The sequence below is a fragment of the Amyelois transitella genome, chromosome 23 (assembly GCF_032362555.1).
Source record: "Amyelois transitella isolate CPQ chromosome 23, ilAmyTran1.1, whole genome shotgun sequence".
Lineage (NCBI taxonomy): Eukaryota > Metazoa > Arthropoda > Insecta > Lepidoptera > Pyralidae > Amyelois > Amyelois transitella.
This window is the reverse complement of record NC_083526.1, coordinates 4,593,452-4,619,653: the sequence shown is the minus strand read 5'-3', so window position 1 is coordinate 4,619,653 and position 26,202 is coordinate 4,593,452. Positions and strand designations below refer to the sequence as shown.

Genomic DNA, 26,202 nt, shown 5'->3' with positions numbered 1-26,202 from the left:
AATGTATGATATTGAATTAAACTTTAAGTTAAATGCGAATCGATCCTTACATAAAATAATCAAACACACACAAGAAATTTTAAACGAGTATTCAAAATATTATTAATGCAGTTTTTTTAAATCGTTCTCATTTTACAATTGTGCTATACATTTGTATTGTGCAATGAAGTGTAAATAAATAACCAATGCTGAACGTGACCCTCCAGCCTTTTCGAGATCGTGGGCTCTGTCCAGTCCACTCGTATTAGAACGTTTTAATATGTTTGTATACTGATTATGTCATTCCATCAATAACGAAGTCAATGATTTGTTTCGACAAACCTTTTCCTTGTCGCCAAGAAAAAAGAATATGAGAAAAATCGGGAATCGCTCGATTCGCTATCGTTTCATGTTAGAATGTGGAACTGCAGAATATAAATAGTGGAGAAGTAAACTCATCTTTCTCTCTTTCTCTTCCGGGTTCGAATCCCGGAACAACATGTATAATTGGCCTGGGTCTTAGATGTATAAGTTATTATTATAAAAATAAATATAATAGTATCGTTGAATTAGTATTTCGTAACACAAGCCTTGAAATTACCTCGAGACTATAACTTAATCTGTGTAATTTGTCCCGTATATATTTATTCATTCTTTCATTACGTCCTTTACTTTTAAGTCCAAAACGAAATTCCAAAAGAAAGAAAACAAAACTATCCAATTTTAGAGTTTTTGTATTTAGAATGACAATAAGTAATACTTAAATGTTATGAAATAATTTGACTTTTTTATAATCTGCTTTCTGTGTTGTTATACTTTTTTGAGATTTCGGAATCAACAAGAAACTGTTTCTGTCTATTTATCCGCATTCTAGCTCAAATATTTGGAGTACTAATTCTTAAACTACTGGATCAAATTAAATGAAATGTATGATATTGAATTAAAATTTAAGTTAAATAGTAAATTAAGTAAACCGCTTCTAGAAAAAAATAATATAGCTGAGCTACTATTTAACTAATTTTTTACATTAAAAGTAAACCCTATCTCGCTTTTGCGATGATAAAAATTAATCTATTTTCAGAACCATTTCTGTTAAGCGCTTTCTTTCTGTTCTTTTAATATTTTGTGATAGAACAACGAAAGTCAATCGTATCACGATTCCGAGACAAAAGTTTTTTACTTCTTTATCTCAGATGGAGAGGACTTTGCGAGTGTTCCCCGAGTTTGTGTAAACAAAGATTTTCCTCCTTTGAAAATACGAAAAAGAACTACGTTTTGTTATTACTCCAAATCTGGCGTTTATTGAGTGCGGTACTGAAAATGGTAATAAAATTCAGGGATTCTTTTGAAATATAACACTTGACTAGGTTCTGCTCGTGATCTCTTTAACGCACTGTGCTTCTCTGCTCAAAGAATGAAAAAAAAATTGGTAATTTTTAACATCGAACTTGGCATATTTCAACTGTTTAAATTCAATTTTAAACACTGACCAGCTGTTGTGTGAATAAAGCTTAAGTTTTAATTAAATAGGGGGTAGTTGATAAAGCACATTGTGATATTACAGTGACAATTTATAATTAACTCAAGTACAAAGTTTTATAAGTAGTTTAGTTTAGTTTTAATTTGAGTCCATTTTAATTATTATTTGTTAAACCTACGTAAATGTTTTATATAAATTGTTAAATACAGTACAAAGTAACTTATGATGCTACAAATTTAAAAAGTTATCTTTTAGCAGACCCTTATATAGTCATACATACATACCATCATGCCTGTTTCTCATTGGGTAAGCTAAGAGACTGCTGATTTCCACAACGATCTCTATACACCTCCGGCTTCGTCCACAATCATAACTCTTTTTATACGTAGTACGTCAGCGACGCCGGTTTCAGCTCAGTTGTGTGTGTCTACGCCCTAACATTTCTCGAATTAAGCCCCTCAATACCGGCACGAATATTAAAAATATTCATATTCATATCGCACCCGGCTGAGTCCATAACGACGAAATTAGTCCCTTCGTTCAGATTGAATTCCAAGTTCCAGGAATTTCGTGCCTTCATTACGTGAGCGACATACTAAAGGATTTTTGTGTTGCCCGCTGCATAGAATTTTTATGTAATAAAAGATTTCCGTGACTTTGACCGCCTGGTAACTTTTTTTTGTTATTAAATTAGAAGCCTATGTTCTTCCTTAGGGTCAACTCTATGTATCAAATATCATCAAAATCAGAACAGTGGTTTTAAGCGTGAAAGCGTAACAGACAGATAGTTACTTTCATAATTCTAATATTAATATTAAACACAACATTATGACTGTGTGCTTCCCGGCACTTAAAATAGAACTTCCCATGGATGTCGATAAAGACGAGTAAGGGAATAGCTATACTTGGGATTATTTTTATAGGCGATGGGCTAGCCATCTAGCAACCTGTCACTATTTGAATCTTAATTCTATCATTTAACATGGTCTTTCAGTGTTTTCAAGACTGTTGGCTCTATCTATCCCGCAAGGTATAAAGACGTGACTATATTTATCTGTGTATGTATCTTAGCTTCTTTCTTATCTGTGGCCCTTTATTTTTCACTAGAGACCCAGTGATGAGCGGAGTGTGGAAAACACTTTTTATTTGAAACAGCAATTTTCCTTAAATGCTTAAGTTCCCAACGGGACAACTTGTTACATATTTTACGACCAGTTGTCAAGGTTATTTAGGTCAATTGAATTGTAAGATCATAAGCTTCTTTGTTGGTATGATAGCAAAGAAAAAATATAGTCCTAGGTTGTTCCCTTACCGCGAATAACTTTATAAACGAGCGATTTTCTCCTTTAAGCCAATCGACTGACAAATCTCTTACAAACAATAGAGATTCTAATAGTGAAATGTTGCTAGCCCATCGCGTGAAACGAATTCCAAGTTAATTAATTTGAACTTTATCTATAAAAAGTGTACAATGATGGACTTGATGCCGTATGGTATTCTCTGCCACTCAAAACTTTGGACCAAACTGAGATATATATATATTTACCTTGATTAACTTTTACGATCTGCAAAGCAAGTAAAGCAGCGTGCGCAGACATTTTTTTTATTCGTTGCAGTTTTAAACCCAAAATCACGTGAAATATTTACGAAGCAATAGAATTCAATCGAAGCGTCGAAAGTCACGCCAAAATCCATTTTGACAGGCCCGATTAACATCCAGGTGAAACACTTCAGATGAGAAATATTCAGTTGGCGGGAAACCTTTATATTGCCTTTTAGAATAGACATTTTAACTGGAGTACGACTTTTTTCATGGCTGTGTAGAAAATAAAAAAGAAAGCAATTCGAAATTCTAATGGTTGTTTTTGCGAATCCAATAACAAGGTATTTATTAAAAAAAAAGGTTTTATTTTTAGTTTATGGGAAAGAAGATCAGTGCCTAAATGTCTTTATAGCTTTAAAAATAATATTTATAAGAAGGAAGGAAGGAACATTTAAAAATTTTCCTCCATTTTTCTAAACGGTATGATGGACATCATCAAACTTTGACATGAAGATGAATTATTTTGGAGTAGGTACCTTTATCTTTTCGGACAAGAAATATTTCCATGATTAGTCCAGTACACTTGTTACATAACATACGATTGATTATATCCTTTTTATGAAGTCTGTTACGTACGAATATTGTAGAAAAATTGTAATAAGTAAGAATCCTACCTTCTTTCTCTTTTGTATAACGGAATAGTCTTATAACTGGCCAGTAGTAAACAAAGAAAAAAATTACTCGTAAACGCGCATTTTGTTCTTTGCTTGAATAAGGAAAAATTAAAAATTGTTTTTTGTTAAAATTATTACAGTTAGACCAAATTGTTTTGCAGCATGCATTAAGTTAAACAAAAGTTCCGTTTTAGTTTATCCGCAGTTATTACAAATTTTTATTTATCTTAATGTTGTTCACGGAGTGCTTCATCAGATAAAAAAGCTATAAAAAGTATATTTTGTTCTGGGAATCCAAGCAATATCTTCAATATCCTATCGCACACGTTCGGCCTATATTTCTGCATCAATTTTTCAGACCACTTTACATACGAAGCGCGTAACATGTTCGGTATATATCTTATTTATTTCCACTTCAATATACTTCTACAATACACAAGGTATTGTGCGATTCTTTATACTTTATGTTCACATCGTTGTATGACTGCCTAATGACTAACTACAGCAGAGGCGGCTAAATGTTTATCCTTCTTCGTTGGAAGTGCTGAATGGGATATCCTGAAATACTCCTGAGAACAGAAAGTAAACGAAACTTTTATTGAACGCGGGTGAAAAAGTAAGTTTTGAACATTTAAACTGCTCATGCAGTATGTATTTATTTTTCCCAGATATTAGTTCAAAATACGAATTAATTTTATCAATTTTGGTAACATGACTTCACTACTTAATGTAGTCTTAATAGACTTATTACATTTATCTATTTACTTACTTTATTATAGAAGTTTTAATACCAATTCTAAGAATCACTGATTTCACGACAACAATTGCACATGACTGACAAAAAGCCTTTATTTTCTTACAAACAATACGATTAACAGAACCTCATTGTCTGCAAATTCCGGTAGGCAGATCAAAGGAACTAGAAAAAAGCGGATCCAACCGGATTTTTCTCGAAAAATGGCGGCGGTATTGTGAAAATGGCGCGCTTTTTACCTTTGACTCTTGTGGTGGATTTACACGGCTGAATGTGTTTTGAGAGACTCACTCCGGTGAATTATTTCACGGGAAAAGGTTTTAACTTAAATGCAGTTGATATGTTGCGTTAGATTTTAAAAGTTTTCAAAAATATTTTTGTCTCTTCCTCCTGGTTTTAGTCCGATTGCATTCTCACCTCTCTGGATAGGATCCCGGGATATGACCACTAAAAATATTTAGATCAAACCTACTTATTTCCATCTTATTTCAGAATTAAATTTAAATAAAGATTTTTTCTACTTTTCTTTATTGTAGAAATCTAATTTCTTCAGAAGCACATTTCTACCAATGACAAGTTTTGGCCTTTTTAAAGGGCTAGAATTTTTGAACTTTATAATGGTCGAGTAACCGTTTCGGATCCTTTACTTTGCCCCTTCACGGGACTTTTTTGGATAACAAAAGTCACTAAATCTTACTTTAGTTTAGATTTAGTGACTTTTCCATTACATTCATGCTTCTCCACAAACACTAAGTAATCACTAATCCGTACTTATAAATCATGAATTGTCTATTATACATTTTGAAAAAATATTACAGCAAACAAAATTACATTTGGGTTCCCGCCAAAAAAGCTTTTTAGGAAATATACAAATATACTTAATCTCCGAACACAGATAATAAATTGCAAAATAATATTTGGTTACAGAGGTCGAGATCCCCAAGCGGATCGGCGACGCAGACGCAGCTAGACGAGGCAGATTTGTTTATGGACCTCATCAAAGATGTCGCCAACGAGTTGGACATAGATGTTCTGTGTCATAAGGTGAGTGACCTTTCTTTTAAATTTAATCTTCAAAATCTAACGGGTGCTTCCATGTCGGTTTGGTAGCTAAGGAAAAACATAGTGGTAATAAAAACAGAGTTTAGAGAAGTGTAAAATTTGTTTTATTTTTTAGTAGGTTTTTACCCGTAGCTTCTAGCTTTCGTAGCTAGCTAGTGAGAATTTAGCGCCTTCTTCTAAAAGCGACGAATTTAAATTTAACGCCATCGAACAATAATGCGACGAAATTAACAACACCTACAAAAGGCAACGAATAAAACGCCACCTAGTTACACTAAGCGACGAATTTAGCGCCACCTACAAATTAATACAGGTTTTTCGCAAATCCCAGGGGAACTATAGTTTTTACTGGGATGAAAGATCCTCCTACCGCATGCCAGGAGGCTATCATTAATTAAAGCATAAATGATGGTCTTCATGTTTATAACTTTATAGAATACAAAACGACACACAACCCTCTTAAACGGGTTACGAGTGCGAATAGACTCGGGTTAATTACATCACTATCATCTTCTGATGCTAGTGGACGATATCCAACCACAGCACAGACAAATCAACATTTAGATCACAAATAATAATAAAAAAAATTACAACAAAATGTAAATGATCTCTTTTTAATATCAATAACGCTTTTATACTAAAGCAGGGGAACGTAACCTAACATCATACTTATTTTTTGGTATTTCTTTGGATTAATTTTATCTTAAACTGCCTTGATCTAGACATTTGGTAATAAAATAGCTTTATTTAGATAAATAATTACAGATTTTTTGAGATGAGGGTTGAAGACTAAAACTTTATTTAGTTTTTTCGTTACATTTGTTTTAATACTACTTTTTTCCGTAACTGTTTTCTCTACGAATATAGATAAGAAAATTTAATTTAAAACCAAAATGCTGACTATTGTAACGAATAAAATCAATAACTATGTACTGGACAGATTTTGTTCATATTTGGCACATAAACAGACAAAAACTTAACCGCAGCGACATAGCCTACTATTTTTGAAATTCCTCTGGAAATATATATATTTATGAAGTCTATTTGCATGTGTGTCCAAGCATAATTGCTTCTCTTTATTAGTGATCTCTCGGGATGTATGGGACAATCTCACGGTGAGCCGGCCGCATATTAAGGAGTTACGAATGTACGTGTTATTTGACATGTAGTGTCATATATGGTCACATTCTGATTGTATTTATGTTCAGTTGTGTTTACTGTATGATTTACAAAGAGTTTTTGAGTTTAAAAAGATTTTTATGTTGGAAGAAGAAAAAACGACTAGAAGAATAGCCGTTTTTTTTTCAATTAACCAACTAGATTGTGATCCTACTTTCTTTAAATTTTATACTTAAAAGATAATTAACATCTTCATGAATTTAAACACAGTTCCTTGGCTGTAGTGGAATTGATAGAGTCTAACAAAAGTTAAGGATTAATCAACACAAATAATTTCAATAGTTTAAAACTTAACTGCAATGAAACTTTAACTTAATCTTAAAAAAATTATTCAACCAAGGCAATCAAAATTTAAACATACCGGAGTTATTTTCTTATAAAAAGTTATACCCAAAAATTCATTAAGTTGTGTAGGCGGGAAAATTTTCATTTTCACCTTAGTACGAGACGATATAAAACTTTTTTCTTCCTGTAATGAAACGAACAAAAAGTAATTAAACGTGTTCATTGCTAATTAATGTTCTGGAAACACCTACAGGGAGAAAAAGTCTGGTGAAAGATCTTGAGGGATGATTCTCATTACAGTGAGCAGTGTTCGTGGCGGACGAGGCACGAATTTGAAACGTAACAAACTTACATTTTGTATGAGGAAAATATAACGATTTTAAATCTACAGTAAATTTTAATCTTTCGATATCGATTTCTAGATTTGTGCATTGTCATTCAGTGACAATGCACAAATCTAGAAATTTTTAATTTGAGTATGTAGGTTTCTATGTTGTCTAAAGGTGCAATAAGAGGATATTCCCGAATATTCCCGCGGGAACGGAAATAACCGTGATTTTACCGGAACCGCGAATGCTAATATGACTTATAATTATATTAGCTTATTTCGTATGAGACATGTCTCTTTCACGAAAATAGACGCAAGTGAAGCCATGGACTTGTTACATCTAAACCTCAGTAAAACAATGTAGGTGTGTAACACGCCTTATAACAAAGTCTATGTACACGTCACTCATATTTAAGCTACACGCTTAGTAAATACAAAATGTATGTGAATCATACTAAACATGAAAGGTAAAGTTTCCTTTTGATCTTGAAATAATGATCTCAACCCCACAAAGTGTAGGTTATATCACACAATGGAAATTGTACGAAAAAAATAGGAATTAAACATTAGTCTTTTTTAAATTCCCAAGAATAAAAATCTCATGTTTTCCTGAATTTCCAATTTCATTCTGTATTTATTAGCACTCAGTTTCATAAAGTCAAAGTCATTAAAAAATTTAAATTAATTTTATTTGGTGTTACTGCCATTGCTTAAAAATAAAGAAAATAAAAACTATTTTACACTAATATCCCAGCAGAAATGGCATCAAAAGGTTTTTCAATTTCTTATCAATAAAAAAAATAAAAAAAATTAAATCGTACAAGCTACAAAAATAAAAAGTAATCGTAAAGTTTTCTATTTCCCGCCACACCAACGCGCTCCGCCTTAAATGTATAGCTTTTTTACGATGAGCAATAAAAACGGAATTTAAATTTATAGTACGAATCAACGGAGGAATGGAGTGAGAAAACAGCAATTGGTTTAAAATCAATTAAAAACAATAAAATTGGAAAAACACTTATAGAAATTCACTTTAATAGCGCATATTTTTAATTTTTTTAAAACAAGACAAGTAAAATTTGGAAACAGTATTTTTTACACGAAAACGATAGGTCAGGTCAAGAATACCCTTAACCGTGTATGAAGTAGGAAGGAAGGAAGGATGTAGTCTCTGCCTTACCCTCCAAGGAAGAGGCGTGATTTTATGTCAGTATACATATTTCTGTAAGTTTTACCCATTAATGTAGAATTAGAACCTTAGAATGATAACCATAGACTGAGGATAAGAATGTATGAGAAAACCCATAGACCACATGAGGAACCCACAGGCCATATGGTTTATTTATTTAAACTTAATTGTACAAAATATTAAATAATAAATTTAAAATAAACATACATTAAAAGAACAATAAATCAACAATATACATAAAATAAATAGCTGCAGCGATTACCGAAATCGTGAAGGCTTATAGGAATTAAAAACCCTCGCTACTCAAAAGAAACCAGTATACCTACCTGCGTTTGAAACTAGAACGTCTTGGAAATGTCCTGGTAGACTCGGAAAGTTAATTGAAGGGCATTATTACGTCAGAAAGACAGTTTTATCTTTTTTAAAATTAAAGAAATTCTGGTGAAGGTATTTTACAATACAATGTGACCTTTTGCCCGTAACAGAATACTTAAAAAATCCTGTGTCACATCTATAATAAATCCGAATAAAACCTGTGTGTATCCGTCCTTAACAAGGTAATAAAAGTAATCCCAGTTTCATCCTCGTTTTACTTTATTACCGCTGTTTCGGAGATTCCACTTAAAATCTTCTTTGTGCGTTCATCCGTGATAATTTGAATGTATGAAAATGTCAAGTTTCCACTGAAACATTCGTAAAGGGAGATTTTTACGTGGGATGCCCAAAATGAACATTGTTTTAGAATTCATTTTATAAGTACAATTAATAATTGAATTTTTTCAATCAGAATGTTTTATCTCTTTCTCTCTTTGGCATGCATTATCTTTGGTGAAATTAAGTCAGGATTTATTCGGTCTGCCCCTACATCTTAGACCTAAAATTTTATGTGGCAATCAAATTTTAAATAAGTAAATATTATTGAATGAAGAAATAAAAATTCATAATTTTATCTTAACGAAAACACGGTACCTATAAGCCTTATATATGTAATAAAAAAAAAGCAGCCGAAAATTAAAAAAATACAAACTAAACAAAGAACTCCTGTCTTCTTATTAATTTCAATGATCACGTGACATCCGCGGCCTCTTAATTAAAATCTGGTTTGGGTCCGCCGCCCAGGAACTTATATGGGCGTTTCCACGTGGAAATCCGGTAAAGAGTTAATCAATTTAAAGACAGTTTGCTAAGAATAGATCAGAATAATTATGAACCTTATGTTCTAGGAAACAGAACCTTTATTCTAAGTGTATCCAGATGCATACATACATAGATATAATCACGTTTTATTCCTTGCGTAATAGACAGAGCCAACAATCTCAAAAAGATTGGAAGGCTACGTTCAGCTGTATGGCTTATTGATGGAATTGAGATTCATATAGTGACTGCTTACTAGATCATCGCCTAAAGGAAGAACCCCAATGTAATAATAGCCTTTCCCCACCCACTTAGAATCTAGACAAAGAAGCAACTGGCACATACTATGTAACATACTACATAATATATGCGTACATATATTTGTAAATTGATGTTCGATGAAAATGCTGCAGTGTAGTTTGTTCCGCTACTTCTTCTGCACATGCGCTTTGGAAGCGATAGTAGATATAAGTGATGTGACGTCAATAAGTGATACCTTGTATCCAATTTTGAAAATAAATCTATTCTATTCTATGTTTTTTCTTTGCTGCCTAGGCTAGTATGGATGCTCAAAATAATAACTGTCAAAATATTTACTTAATATTATTGGAGATATAGACTGGTATTATACATGACCTACAATATACTACGACCGAAACAATAATACCTACAACTAAAGTAATAGTTGGCGCTGAAGTTTCACTGCGGTACTGTGTATTTCATTTACTCGTTGTACGTCTAACTTTTAGATGGCAAAGTAAAATAAAGAGGAAACAGACGTTACTTAATACAATGGGTGGTTTAGAAGCATGCAAGATAACAATTACATAATAAAATTAAAAATAAATTCTAAGTAATCTGTTGTGACAGAATTGGACTCGTGCACAGATTTTTTTTTAATTTTTTCATAAGACATAAACCTACATTACCTAGTACATTACATACATATCGTCACGTCTATATCCCTTGCGGGGTAGACAGAGCCAACAGTCTTGAAAAGACTGAATGGCCACGTTTAGCTAGTTCATTATCTTGTCAAAAAATAGAAACAGGGTTCTTTCAAAACTTGGTAAGTGTAATATGGGAAAAATATAATAATCCTCTTTCCCTGTTTTAAAGTTATATTGTATCACTATCACTTCATAGTATAATACAAAGTCGCTTTGCGCGTCTGTTCCTATGTATGATGTCTGTATGTATGTATGCTTGGATCTTTAAAACTACACAACGTATTATGATGCAGTTTTGTTTTAATAAATAGAGTAATGAGTTTATATGTGTAAATAACATATTTTTATCAACGCTCACCCCAAACCGCTGGGATCAGAGGTTAAATATTTTAGATGAATGTTTTTTTTATGTAGAGAAGGAATTCTTGGAAATTCCCACGGGAACCATAATTCAAGAGATTTTTTTTACTAAGCGCGCGGAGCCTTGTTCGTATTCTGTAACTCAATTAAAATTGTAGCAAATTTAATAAATTGAAGACGTGATAAATGTTTACACTGTATTTTATTTTGTTACTTAAGGAACTGGATAACTACACGCGAAGGCAAGTTACCATCTCAGCCATGTTACAAATGACATAATATTATGTACGAAATGATAAGCCCCATTTGGGGCGTTGCCGCCAAATATATGTATGTTTGTAGACGTATTTTCGTGTTGGATCCAAATATTACCTACTTAGAATAATTTACCATTTATCTTTTTCAGTATTTACATAAAAAGGCGAGGTAGGCATAGACGTACTATGTTAATTTGATCGAACGAGGTAACTGACAATTTTATAAACACAATGCCTACCTAACCTTAAAACTTACATACCTATTTTTCGTTTGTATAAGTAATACTTGCTATTGGGTTAGAAAAAGGACCTTAAGTTCTTTTGGTGGGCGGCATGTTGTCTATTAAACTTATTTATTTTTTTATAATACAAAACGTCAAGGTTGCTATCTTGAAAACAACTTATTTTGATGCCCAAAGGAGGTACAGTTATCTTATTGTTTCCTTTATCTATCATATTATAAAAGAGAGGTATGTCGTTACAAAACATATATACATAGGCACTTACTCGTATTTATATAAGAACTCAAATATATATAATTAGAGTAAAAATCCCATAAATTTTCGTTCCCGCGAGAATTTCGGGTTATCCTCCCCTTGGCCACATAGGGATTTTAAATCCAGCGATTTGGGTTGCGCGTTGATATGTCAGTCAGTCTAATCGGAAGTATAAACTTGGGTTAGATGATATATTTTGATCAAATCTAAATTCTCTTCAGATCCTGGTGAATGTCTGCACGCTCACATCTGCCGACAGAGGGAGCCTGTTCCTCGCAAAAGGGATGCCACCCCACAGATACCTGCAGGCTAAACTCTTCGACGTCACCCGACATACAGGTACATACATTACATATGATTACGACTTTATCCATTTATAAGATATAGAGTAGTTCTATTGTAAAGTGCAGGGAATCAATCGGCGTAGTAAATAGCGACTAAAGCAAAGGCTAATAAACTAAGACTTTAATCTCGTAGACGATGGACTAGTAACCTGTTACTTTTTGAATTTCAATTCCATCAGCAAGATTTTACGTTACGAGGTAGGCAGAGCCAACAGTCTTGAAAAGACAGGTGAACTATGTGAATACTACATGAATCTAGTTAATGACATCGAGGGGCATGAAATCAATAGCCGCCACATCAAAAACTTACCATAGAGGTTATAGTATCGAAATTGTATCTACCGACAGTAGACACACAAAATCGAAATTTGCCAAATTAATCATTATCAATTAAGTCTATGTATAGTTGAAACTTACTCATAAACGTTAATTTGATAACTGCATTTTTTACTATCTCTTAACTATAAGGCATTCTGGTGGTATGTATGGTAATAATTTGTTTTGAGGTCAGAGAAGATTACATACATCACGTCTTCCAAATCCCTCAAATGTTTCCCGGAGGATAAAGCAGATCTACATCTTTTCACTTGCCACCATCCTTACATTCTTCTTTCGCTTCATTCCACATCTGTATTTGTTCATGCAGGCCTGTCGGTTTTGGGGGTCACAGTTTATACAAAACATAAGGAACTTTCGATTCCCTTAAAACTTTAGGTACCGAAATTATAAATTCATTCGATTCCAAGCATGAAAATGTATCATGTCGAATTAGATGGAGAAAAAGTTTTAGATAATTTTTTTTTGGAAATTCTCACGGAAGCGAATCCCTAACTAAAACCAGTAAATAAATTTAAATGGAAATCGCGTGTGGCCATCATTAACCATCCGTTTGATGACATATTGTGTCAGCAATTGAATGGATGATTGAATAAAAACATTACGATATAGCCGTCGCCAACAAACATTGAATAAGTCATGAAATCTTGGACAATGATTGAATTATGATAATGAATTATGATTGCGTTTTGGAAGCGCCATTGTGTTTTGATTGTGATAATTTAAGTCACGTTTTTGTTAGACTTTTATTCTGATGGTATGTACAATTATTAAAATACCCCTGCACAAAATCCTGTTCCCGTGTTAATTTCTCGAATTTTTCCCTCAAAACTTCACTATGCTTCCTATGACGCCGACTGCAGTTAACAGCATATTAACTGCAAATTCGCCTCTATCACCGCATCATAAGTTACATGTAGGGTAACTTATTGTGCGGTAGACTGTACCTAGTGTCTTGACGTTAGTGCCACTTTAGTCTTCATGTCTTTCTCTCTCTGTAAAGGTTCCTCCTGGCCTCCCATGTTCACGATCCTAGAATGAATAAGACAGGTACCTACTAATTTACACCAAACGTCTCCCTTCTGACCTCAGCAACCTTGTCAGATTTCTAGTACAAAAACTAAATCTGTTAAAAAATTAAACCCTGTAAATACCTACTTAGTAACAAAAATGACGTCAAAACTTAGTTCCAGAAAGTGGGTACACAAAAGTTCCCGTGGGTGTCGACCTTAAACAGCACCTACCTATTGACGTGTCGGGGCGTGTCGTGTGACTAATTAAGGCTTCTATTCACTTCTGACACAAGTCGCAGCGACCTCATCATTCAGGCAACTAGATGTTTCACCATGGGCCAATAGGGTTAGATTTCCCTGCAAATGTTGCGGAGGTAGAACGAAGGAGGAGTCGCGTCATGTAATAACATGACTTATTCCAGAATTCTAGTCAAAGGCGCAAAGAGATTTTCCCTTGAGGGATGAGGATGTAACGGGGCTAATTAGCTAGGAGCCTTTCGGCCACATTCGATACCAAATTTCGAAAATTCCCGAAGGCGCCAGAAGAAAGAGAAAAAGGGCTCTAAAATAATTATCCGTTTTAAAATTGCTTGGGAATAATATTCTTTAGTTGTACAGTTCCATTCAAAGTAGGTTGCATTGATAAATCGCAACGTGTATAGAGCCTTTAAAGGTAATCGAAACGTCACGCAAAAATATTTAATTGCTCTAATTAAAAGCCAAACCCAGTAAACCTAATGACATAGGCAGGTGTCGATGTTTTAATTTACTTTTAGCATATTTTAATGGTATTACCTTCTTTTTTCTGTTTATCGTCATAGCGTTCTACATACATACATACATAAAATCACGCCTCTTTCCCGGAGGGGTAGGCAGAGACTACCTCTTTCCACTTGCCACGATCTCTGCATACTTCTTTCGCTTCGTCCACATTCATAACTCATATAATAGCGTTCTTATTGCAAAATATATTTTCAACTGACTGTAAACTTATTTTAACAGCCGAAAGTTGTTTATTAAAGACATTATCATTTTTACAAAAGATACTTGACTCCTGTTATACATTAATGTGCCAATCTTAATTTGGAATAATATAAGACAATTTAAGGGTTACCTTTACAGCTTCAAAGAAAACATTGTTCGGGCGTGGACCTCAGCTCAGAAATGGTCTTCCTGTCATGAGTTGTTCCTAGACTATGTCGTACCTACTATCATGCCTTATAAGTCCTCACACCGACACACTGAAAGATCATTATGAAGCGTCTGCTAATGCTGTATTTATAGCGACATACACAGCATCAATTTGTGAACGTTTATAATGTATATGTCTTAAACTCCCTCCCTCTCTACCCTAGAGGTTAACCGAAATGATAAAAAGATAAAATCATTGTCTTGTTCGTGTATAAAGAGACTGGTCTTTACCAAATGATCCACTAGACTTGACTCGCCAAGAAGAAAAATAAAGGTATACTATGCTTGGCCACCGGAGTTCCGAAACAAATAGATGTACCAATATTTGTTTACGCTCCATCGTACTTAGCCGCATCAATAAAACGGCGATGTAATGATCTACGCACTCCCCTGTTATTACTCTGTAAAACGGTATCATAAATCGACGTAGTTTGCAAAGCATAGATTTATGTGGCTTCCTATTTTCGCCGTGTTTGCGTTCCCCCTGTTGCGAGGGCGTGTTTGTAAAGATAGACGTCCATGAGGAAACGCTAAATCTGTTTGCGCAGTTTTCTAGCGAAATAAGGCAAGTTTTATTTATAGGTGCTGCTACTTGGAAGGCAAATAAGGAGATACTTGCATTTACATGGTACTAACTACTTACCTTTCCTTCATATCCTATAAACGTACATATAATCACATATTTATACCTCGCGGGGTAGACAAAGCCAAGGCTCGAAAATAGTAAAAGGATTAGTCTATAACTATCCCGCAGATTTAACCTATCAACGATGAAAGAATTATCATGATAAGTTCAGTATTCCGAAGATAAGCCGTTGCAAACAAACAAACAATCCAAGTCACAAACTTTTCCTCAGATCATTAAAATCAGTTTGCGCAGTTTTGTAGCGAAATAAGGCAACTTTTATTTTTATAATGTGTTTAGGCAAAATAGAAGATATGTGGTTCTATATGGTACTATAGAATCGTAAATGAGAAACTTAGGTTCTAGGCTAAAAGGCATACATTAAACCATTACTCCATGCAATATAACTTAGACCGTAACAGTTACAATATATTACACCTTAAACAGTTCGTTTTGAATCTTTTTCGCACTACTGTTTTTGACACATATTTTCAGTTTTTTATTAGTAGACAGAACTTATAAGCAGAAGAACTTAGTATTTATTTTTATAATATCAATTCAATCAAAAAGCTATACAGCTGAACGTAGCCTTTCAGTTTTTTTTTCAGAACTGAAATACCACGTTTAGCAACGTAGATACGTAATTATTACGTATTTATATATAATATTAATGAGGTCTGACGGGAATTGCTTCGTGTAAAAACCTAACTTATCAACTCTAGGGTCGTAGTCATGAGCCATAACGGACTTTGCTGTAGTAGGAATTTACATAAATAAAGTAGCTTATACTTCAACTCGGATAATTAACATACTTAATAATTAACATAATCATACGAAATACAATACAACCAGATTATCTTACGATTACTACGAAACTTATCATTATTATTCCTATATTAATGTCGATGGAAGAGTATTTGAATAAATTTCACGGTGACGAAGCCCCGGTCTAAGTATGTAACATACGCAAGCCCTTGCGTATTGTTTCAAAAATGAACGTTTCTTTTCTTTTTTTTTCAGAACTGAATGAGGCATTGAAAACGGCTCGTTCACAAGAGATAAAGATCCCTTTTGGTCGCGGAGTGGCTGGGTTGGCTGCACAGACGAAGAATCCTATTAACATCAAAAACGCATATGCCGATGAAAGGTGAGACTTATTAGCAGAAATGTGATGTATTTTTTTGCTACAACAGCAACTTTGCTATTGAATGTAATGTTGTGGAGAAGTGAAAGTCGGTTTAGGGTAAATTCAGTGACGAATGTGTATGTTTTTACTGGTCTTGGTGTGAACTGACCCTGGTTCAAAGGCTGGTTGGTTGTCTTGCTGACACATAAATCGGTATCGATAGTATAAGACTATCCCACCACCGGTTTCACCACATGGTTTTACCAACCTTCCCTCATATGAGCCGAATCATCGAAGGAGTGTGCTGCTCTCTTATAGCGCACTATTATTGGCTCCTTAAAAAATCTTTAGTGACCCTTTGGTTCAGTATTTTTTACTAAACCAAACCAATTTCTGAGAATAGAGGTTCTCAGAAATTGGGAAAAATACAACAGAAATGCCATATAGCTTATTTGAAACTATAGGAACTTATCGTCGTCTTGCAAAGTTTCGCACTAAAGCTGTGAAATGTCAGAAAACTCAGAATTGAAATTCAATATGAAACCATTATCTCGAATGATTGTGATGACTACCATCAGGTGCTACGACACGTTTACCAGTACTCACCACTTCTATAGACTTAAACTTATTATTCTGATCTTCAAATCATATTAAAGCGAGCTTTAATCTTTTTCAGGTTCAATAAAGAGATTGACGCACGAACAGGATACAAAACGGAACTCATACTATGCATGCCGATATGTAACTACGAGGGTGATGTTGTTGGCGTGGCGCAGATCATTAATAAGACTGACGGTAAATACTGAGTACCTACTATTTTCTTGTAATGTGGTAAATAAATTCCAGAATATAGAATTATCCATTAGCAAATATACACCTCTACATTATTGCATGCCCCGTTATCCGTCAATTCTCTCTAGCCAGCTACCGGTAATCGGTTATTTTTGATTGTCCAAATTGTGTCGGTCTTAGTTATTTTTTGAGCTAACCCCTTGCCTTCAACGGTATCCACATCAACAGTTGTAATTGTTTTTCCTACTTCACTTTTCATTAATTCATTTATTCCATTTATATTTAAAGGTTCAAAAGAATTCTCCCCACACGACGTGGAAGTGTTCCGACGGTACCTCACTTTCTGCGGCATCGGTATCCAAAACGCGCAGTTATTCGAATCCTCCGTACTCGAATACAAGAGGAACCAGATCCTACTGGCACTAGCTAGGAGTATATTTGAGGAGCAGAGCAATCTGGAATGCCTGGTCACGAAGATCATGACCGAAGCTAGAGAGCTGTTGAAATGTGATCGGTGTGCAGTCTTCATTTTGGATACGGATCATTGCGAATCGGTAATTTGAAAGAAAAGTTTACGATGAAGTGGTTGACCATATTTGCTCAACATTAACTATTTTTCATTTACTATAATTTTCCAGCTATAGTAAAGTGTCGAAGTATACCATAGAATTAGGAATAAGATCCGATTTCTGATCAGAGCAATTGTAACCCAAAATTTGAGTAGTAAACTAAACTTCATATACGACTAAATTTCAGAGTCACCTGGAACGCATTCTTCAGCGACCGGGAACGAACACGTCAACAATACCAGCATTACCACCACCAGCCCCTACTCGCTTCAACACACTCTTCGAACTTGGGGCTAAGCAATCGAAGACCACGCTCACGCCTCGACACGATATTAAGTCAACTTTAGCATCTATTGCATTGAAGGTAAGGTCTATAATCCAGACTATGTATGTTATCTCTTTTTATAAGTTTCAGTTTTGGACAAAATGGAAATCCTCTTATTCGCAATTATAAGTCTTTGTTAGCTGCAATATATCTTCACTTCTTAGCAGATACCGGCATTCGTTCGGGCATTTTATCATTGCAAAGCTTTTTTCCCTCCGTTTTTGAAATGCATTATCCGGGTTTAAAAAAGGGATAAGTGGACGGAAGTATGTCGGAAGCAACACCTAAATATAACAACTGAGGATGCAATTGGCAACATGCAAAGATGATATAGTTAGAGCAGTAATTTGACAAATTACAAAAATTATTTCAGGTGGCCCAATCCAACAAAGCGTTGAACATATCCGACGTAGACGAGTGGAGAAGAGAGAACAACATGGAGAGCGATGACCCTGTCAACGATGATGCTGTCAACGTTAGGACAATGCTGTGTATGCCAATTGTCAATGCTAATAAAGATGTTATTGGCGTAGCTCAGCTTATTAATAAGGTATTCTATTATTACTAGGTAACTAATTTTTTCTATCCACAGCGTAATATATGTAATTTCTCTGAACTTTTTAGGAGTGGACACGCAACTATAATTATGTACTGATCTCGTTGTACGAGTAGTTCCACCGATTTCCACTAGATGGTATTGTAATGAATTTACCGATAAGCAATGTTTTTATACTTTCGATTCCGATCACATAATTCCAGTAGTTCGAGGGGTTCGATGATTAAATGCTAATTACCAGTCAGAATTGACACCTATCAAAATTTACCTGAGGTTAACACAAATAGAAATTTAAACCTCACACATGGCAATGTTTCTAGATGAAATTGTCTGAACACTACATGTGATGCTTCGGGACTTATAATAATAGAATGAGGTAGGATTTTATTTTCAGGTAATAGCAAATAAGTTTTTAATTAATAGGATCATAATCAATTGTTGCAGGAAAACGGCTCCCAGTTCACAGAGGGCGACGTATCTATATTCGAAGCGTTCGCCATCTTCTGCGGCCTCGGCATCCACAACACGCAGATGTATGAGAACGCTTGCAAGCTGATGGCCAAACAGAAGGCAAGTACTTTTTGTTTATTTTTATAATAACCGCTTAAATTTTTAAAGGGGTTTCACAGTTTGGCTAGCGTAGCGTCGGGCATCGAACGCCTATGACAACTAATTATTTGTTCCTAAATAAAGATATTTAATAATGTATTATAATGTGGTCGTGGTATTTTCATTTCACCGGCGTTTCCTCATAGTTTTGCTTTTGGTGTAAACAGATTCGAAACAAATATAAATAAGAACGATCATAAATGAGGCACTGCTCTACCTGTATTAATGAAACGACTCTGATGAGTTATGAAATAGTTCTTGCCATTTCCTCGCTCAAATTTAACCTATTTTTATTCACATAATTTAGGTGGCATTAGAGTGTCTCTCATACCACGCCACGGCCTCGGCGGAGGACACTGAGAAACTGAGCCGTGACGTCATACCCTCAGCTGAGACCTACAATCTATACAGCTTTCAATTCCATGGTAAGTTTATGATTTGTCTATGTCATTTGAATAATAATTTGATGATCTGCAGGATCCATCCATGAGCTAACAGTGAAGGAAAATATCGTGAGGAACCCTGCAAATTCAGGCAAATCCAGTTGCCTGAATGTGCAACCATGATCGATCCAATATGGGTCCGGTTTACAAAAGGTTGCGGGGGTGTAAAAACCTAACACACCCAATCCAGGATCCATGGTCTAAGGTATACCCCGGGCTCCTATCCAGAGTGGTAAGGATGCAATTGAGATTAAATCAGGAGAAAGAGATCTGCAGATTTCATCAAATTTAAATTTATGCCCTTTGTTGAAGGTCTTTAATCTCGGTCATGTTTTAAATAAGTGGAACTCTTTTTTCCCTTTTCCAATGAATCTTGTAAGAATGCTATAACTATATGCTAATGTATAGATTACTAAAGAGCGAAATCATTAATTGTATAAGTCAATTATAAAAATTGTGTCAAACATGTACCTAGTGATATAAAATTCAAGATATATTTTTCCGTCATACAAATGCTGACTTTCCTAAGTAAAATATGTTATTAAAATCTATTTCTTCCAGATTTGGAACTGTCAGATGAAGATACTTGTCGGGCGACTTTGAGAATGTTCCTTCAATGTAATCTCGTCGAGAAATTCCACATACCCTACGATGTAAGTTATTTCAGTCTCTTATTGATTACTAGCTGTGCCCGCAACTTCGTCCGCGTGGAACAGTTATTTTGGGCATCATTGAAGCCCTCAAGGATGAATAATTTTCCCCGTTTTTTTCACATTTTGCATTATTTCTTTGCTTCTTATAGTTGCAGCGTAATGTTATATAGCATAAAGCCGTCCTCGATAAATGGCCTATACAACGCATAAAAAAATATTCAATTATAACAAAAAAATTACGAAGTTCCATGCAAACTTGCACCCCGTATTTCATCCCCTTGGGACAGAATTTCAGGATAAAAAGTATCCTATATTCTAATCCAGGTTACTAACTATATCTGTGCCGAATTTCGTTCAGATCCGTTCGGTAGATATTGCGTGATGCGCGTACAAACACTAACAAACTATTGACCCTAAAAAGACCCCCTATAATTTTTTTCTTAAATATCTTTAATGTACAGACACAAGTTCAGTTACTGTTTTATTATATGTATGGATTTTTATCCAAAATCTGCTCTTGAAGACGAGACTATTGCATTCAGTTCTCATAACGGGTCAAGTATAAACGGGTCGGTTTCAAGCATACAATTTACTTATAAAAGCTTAGTAAAACATTGTTGGTACAGTGAAGAATGTAAATTTGCTGAATTTGACTTATTCAAAAATCTACAAATTCCAGGTATTATGCAGATGGATACTAAGCGTGAAGAAGAACTATCGTCCAGTGAAATACCACAACTGGCGCCACGCTCTAAACGTAGCTCAGACCATGTTCGCCATGTTGAAAACGGGGAAAATGGAGAAACTAATGTCAGACTTAGAAATCCTTGGTCTGTTAGTTGCTTGTTTATGCCACGATTTGGACCATAGAGGGACGAATAATGCTTTTCAGACGAAAACGGAAAGTCCTCTGGCGATTTTGTATACGACTTCGACGATGGAACACCACCATTTTGACCAGTGCGTTATGATATTGAACAGCGAAAGTAATAATATATTCCAGGTGACTATGTTGATTATTTGTTACAATTTACCTTTTTACTGGACAAACTTTTATAAAATAAGGGTTCACAGTAGATAAAGTTATAAAAAAATCTATTTATTTCTTGCATTTCATTTTGGAGTTAATTTATAATAAGAGGACATAATTATTTTTGAAAGTATTCTAAAATTCCTTTTAAATTAAAAATTTTATAATATTGTTTCTTAGAATACAATGTTCAAACTCATAACATTATCCGTAGTAGTAGGTATTTTAAATTAATTATAAATGTCACCGGAAAATAATAAGAACAGCAAATTTATAAACTTCTCGTAATAGTCTAAACGAGAGTCGTATTTATTATCTTACGTCCACATATTCGCAAATTAACAAATTTACCGAACTCACGCGTAAAATACAAGTAATGAGCAACAACTAAACGACATTTGCGCTCTGACTGGTTGAATAAGTCACGTGTTCCTTCATCTCTCGTTTAGAATCCTACGAAAGTTTATAAATTTCCTAGGAAGTTTATAAATATACGGTTCTTGTTATTTTTCAGTGATATTATATAACTTTAAAAAATATATATATTTATAATATCGAGAATTTCTTTTTTCATTTTCAGGCGCTTTCCCCTTGTGACTACAAAACAGTTATGCGGGTAGTTGAAACAGCCATACTGTCGACTGACTTGGCCATGTACTTCAAGAAGAAGGATAACTTCATCAAACTCGTCGACAATGGCGAATTTGATTGGCAGAGCTCGGAGAAGAAGGAATGTAAGTTTTCCGTAGTTACAGCAGAAATATACCTACAGACAGCAGCTTTCTCTAGTATCTATTAAAATCCTTCTTTACGTGTATACTAATTCTAAGTCACTCTTTCTTCGAATATTTATCAAATTTCCATTTATCCAAAGTTTTCGACCCAGCCCTCTCTTACCAATCGATGAAATATCTTTTGGCGACTTAATGGATTAAATGAAATAAAGAGCACTCTATACTAAAATATGTTATTACATGACACACCAACAAATAGTACATATACACATATTAATACTATGACGACTAAAAATTGTGATACAAAATCAAGTTAAAACTTGTATTGTAATCTTTGGTTGTCATACTATTAATATTCGCACACTGTGGTGTGTAAAATAAATAAATAATAAATAAATGAATGAATTAATAAATAAACTGAATAAATTTTCTTCCAGTGCTATGCGGCATGATGATGACAGCATGCGACGTGTCGGCGATCGCCAAGCCGTGGGAGATCCAGCATAAAGTGGCCAAACTGGTGGCAGACGAGTTCTTCGACCAGGGAGACCTGGAGAAGCTGCAGCTGAACCAACAACCCATTGCGATGATGGATAGGTAAGAAGCTGCTGGGCAATAAGGGGACAGAAATGTCTTGCTATTTATGTCTTAGGCACTTCGGCCGGTGAAAATGAACCGCAGATCTTAAACTACCTGTCGAACGTCATCCGAATGGACTCTTTTTTCTAAAAGTGGTCTAATTAAAAGTTGCTAAACTGCCTACTTATATTTGAGTAGCAAAAACAAAATTTTTGGTAGTACAACCCAGATTGTGACGAAAGTAATTGAGGCCGAGGCCATGCAAAGATGAGAAAGATAGCATTTTTATAATTTTATTATTCTCTAGTATATATACAGTGATTTCCGCACTTAGGCATTAGATCAACTCAGTCTTGTATAGATGTCGTAAGGAGAGACTATCTTACGAGTATAAATTTTACCTTATGCAAAAACCAAGATCCCAGTCCCAGATTAGAATAGGGCGTCCCAGGTCTGATAGGTGATACTGAATACATGAAACCTAGTGGGCTAATCATGGGCTCACTCCTGGCTCTGCGAAACAATTTGCATCAAATTAAGCGGGTTAAACAACAGGAGCATGACGGAATCGTCTCCAACACTTACATTTTCACTTCCAGGGAGAAAAAAGACGAGTTACCACAAATGCAAGTGAACTTCATCGACACGATCTGCCGGCCACTGTACAAGGTTTTATCTGACACCTTCCCCTGGATCCTACCACTGTACACTGGAACCATGGAGAATAGACAGAAATGGCAGGATTTAGCGGAGAAGGTGGAAATGGGACTAACGTGGATCGATCATGACACTATTGATAAGCCCATAGAGGAATTTACAGGTAAGAATTAAATTAAACACAACAATAATATACTCATATTAGTAATAGGTAACCTTTGAGTTACCAATAACTGGAAACCAAGCCCAAGAATTTTGACGGAGGGTGCATTAATAATACCAAAAAATTAGAGATACACTCTTGCGCTTTTGGCTTTCTGACAGACAAACGCAAAACCGAAACTACTGGTATATAGGGAACTGAAATTTAACATATAATTAACAACCTTCTTTAAAAGATCATATAATAACACTTACTGAAACTGATAAAACGCGAAGTTTAACAGTTAATTTAACTTTGATCTAAGCGAACATTTTGTTCATTAGAGTTCTGATACTATTTTCTATTCATATAAACTAAAACTCCTTTTCCACAGCATTGAACGAGGCTATAAAAGACGTTGAATTCACTGTGACTACCCTCAACTGCAATAAACCTCTGTCTGAGAGTAGCAGCATGGTGATCGCCAAACCTATCAAGCATTCCTTCAGCTCCTTGAGAAGGGGAAAGAGCACTAACTTGACATCAAGGTCGACGAGGAATAAGCTTTCTAGGTAAGAATTCAAATAAATGTGTGTTCTTAACGTGTTGAGTTGCAATCTTCTGCTAAGCTTCGAAATCCGGCATTTTTCTCATGCACTTTGTCTAAACTTTGATATCCTCAATTTTGCATCCATTTCTGAGAGAAAGAGGCAACACTCCTTAATTACACCTTTTAATTATCGGTAACAGACACATAACGCATCTCTTATCATCATCAAGGTAGAGATCTGGTCATGCAGGATATACTATGTAAAAACCATCCGGAACTCTAAGTTTTGAAACGATTATCTCATACAACTATATTTTACATGTGCAAATCAGAATAAATTAACATTATTATCCCATTTTTAACAGTTTGAGGTCTTACTACAACAGACAGATGTAATACTGAAGAGGGTAGCCTCCCTGATGCGGAGGGTGGACGCTAGCTCCAACAGCCTTCTCACTGTTATTGCTGGCAGGGTGGATGGGCCCATACTTAAACACTGGACCAATATCCACTTAAATAAACTACTAACATAGGTTTAAGAACATTGTACTAACATTTGATATGGATTTTATCTGAAATAAACGATTATTATTATTATTATATTTCTCCACTTGGATTTCACGGGTCTATACACCCCGAATTTTTGAGAGGCTTGCGTGGGGATATAAATCCAACACGTAGAGGCCCTTTGGAGAAGTTGATGTTATGTTGTTCTCCTGCCAAAACCCGTTCCCGGGCATATCAATAGACGATATGTCCATGAACAGGTCTCGGCAGGAGGTGGAGCTATTACAAAACAAGGAAAAGGATTATGGGTTATGGAGTTGACGTTTGGATGGATTTAAACTGGGCTATTGCTGGAGAAGTTCGGACACCTGCCATAATCATGAATACGTGACTATTATGTGGCAGGTGGTGACTCGCCACTCACTAAATGGGCCCCTCAAATCAGTCACCATGATTAGCAACAAAGGGGCAACATCGGTGTGGGTGGCTAAGGATGTCGAGAGGTGAGACTGCGGGGCGTGAAATCGTGGTAATCCAGTCAGGCACCCCCGGCGTTAGGACATTTTACACTTCCATCCTTCGAGCGTATAGCTCTCGCGACTCCACTCTGACCGGCCGGTTAAGGCAAGCCAGAGGTAGGGGTCCTGTCCCTCATCGGTTTCCACTCCGACCTTGGCGAAGGAAGATCGGAGGCGAGGAACAGGGGCCTCCCCTGGGAGCTCTCAGGTCCGTGGGGTCGCTACTCCCCAACAGCTCGCCACAAGCTGCCCTGCGGAGACTGATTGCACTGGGAAGGTGACCCAGGGGGCGATGGGGTCGTCACGTCCCGACGCCTTATTATTATTATTATTAATACTACTATGCAAAAAATATTTAACCCCATTAAATTTCTTCCATCAGTAATCCTATCTTACAAATCAACAACAGATGAAATCAAAGTAAAACCGAAGCTTGCTTCAGATCTCTCTACGCGGCTCCAAGCACTCGCGACGAAGCGAGAGAAGTGGAGAAGAAGCCGACGGAAGCGGCTCCAGAGATCAGCAACAACCACAGCACAGCGGAGCCGGCCAAGACGAAGCATAAAGGGAGGCTCTGCCATATGTTGTGACGAAGTTTCAACTGGTAAGTGAACAAGAAGCGGTAGACGTAAAGCTAAATATATAAAAAACAACGGCAAATCTATTCGCGGCTTGATTCTTGTCTAGCTTTTAGGTTGAAGAAGAAAGAAGATAGTCGTTCTGCGTAATCTCGTCTAATTCTACAGAAAAAATAACAGCAAACCTGTCCTTAGATTGGTTCTGTTCTACTTTAGGATTGCGTAGTTCAAAAGACAACCATTCTCGGCAATCTCGCCAAATTACTTAGGTTAGTTAGTTAGAAGATCCTAGGTTCTATTGCAGCAACCAGGAACTCTCATAGATAGTGAAGATGATGATGAAAAAGAAGGAGCCGCCGGCAGCGGCTCCAGAGATAAGCAACAACCACAGCAAAGTGGAAATGGCCAAGACAAAGCATAATGGGAAGCTCTACTTGTGCTGTGATCAAGAAGCGCTCGAAACAATACTAGCTAACAAAGCTAAATTACAAGAACAAACCTTTCGTTTGCCTTTGGCTTGAGACCTCAGAAAGCCAACGAGGTCAGATAACTAAAATGATAAAAAAAGATGTTCATACGGCAGTGGCTATGAAAGTAAAAAAGTGAAACTCATTCAGATGGCATCTCAACATATACATGGTCTGAACTTATTTT

At 35.5% G+C, this 26,202-nt stretch overlaps 1 protein-coding gene across 5 annotated transcripts in view; it reads left to right on the top strand.

The window, feature by feature from the left end:
* LOC106130743 (cGMP-specific 3',5'-cyclic phosphodiesterase) overlaps window positions 1-26,202 on the top strand; it is a 61,418-nt gene that overhangs the window by 34,511 nt on the left and 705 nt on the right. For 4 of the 5 annotated variants that reach the window (XM_013329657.2, XM_060951103.1, XM_060951101.1 and 1 more), the window contains exons 3-18: window positions 5,358-5,474; window positions 11,893-12,010; window positions 16,201-16,327; window positions 16,983-17,101; window positions 17,387-17,652; window positions 17,855-18,031; window positions 18,366-18,542; window positions 18,993-19,118; window positions 19,465-19,582; window positions 20,162-20,253; window positions 20,933-21,256; window positions 21,864-22,017; window positions 22,455-22,614; window positions 23,196-23,416; window positions 23,790-23,967; window positions 25,413-25,574. In XM_013329657.2, coding sequence (XP_013185111.2) covers window positions 5,358-5,474; window positions 11,893-12,010; window positions 16,201-16,327; window positions 16,983-17,101; window positions 17,387-17,652; window positions 17,855-18,031; window positions 18,366-18,542; window positions 18,993-19,118; window positions 19,465-19,582; window positions 20,162-20,253; window positions 20,933-21,256; window positions 21,864-22,017; window positions 22,455-22,614; window positions 23,196-23,416; window positions 23,790-23,967; window positions 25,413-25,560 — 2,622 coding nt within the window. In that variant the 3' untranslated portion in view covers window positions 25,561-25,574. Of the gene's footprint in view, window positions 1-5,357; window positions 5,475-11,892; window positions 12,011-16,200; window positions 16,328-16,982; window positions 17,102-17,386; window positions 17,653-17,854; window positions 18,032-18,365; window positions 18,543-18,992; window positions 19,119-19,464; window positions 19,583-20,161; window positions 20,254-20,932; window positions 21,257-21,863; window positions 22,018-22,454; window positions 22,615-23,195; window positions 23,417-23,789; window positions 23,968-25,402; window positions 25,575-26,202 lie in introns of all 5 variants that reach the window. The other variant, XM_013329658.2, reaches the window with a different exon arrangement.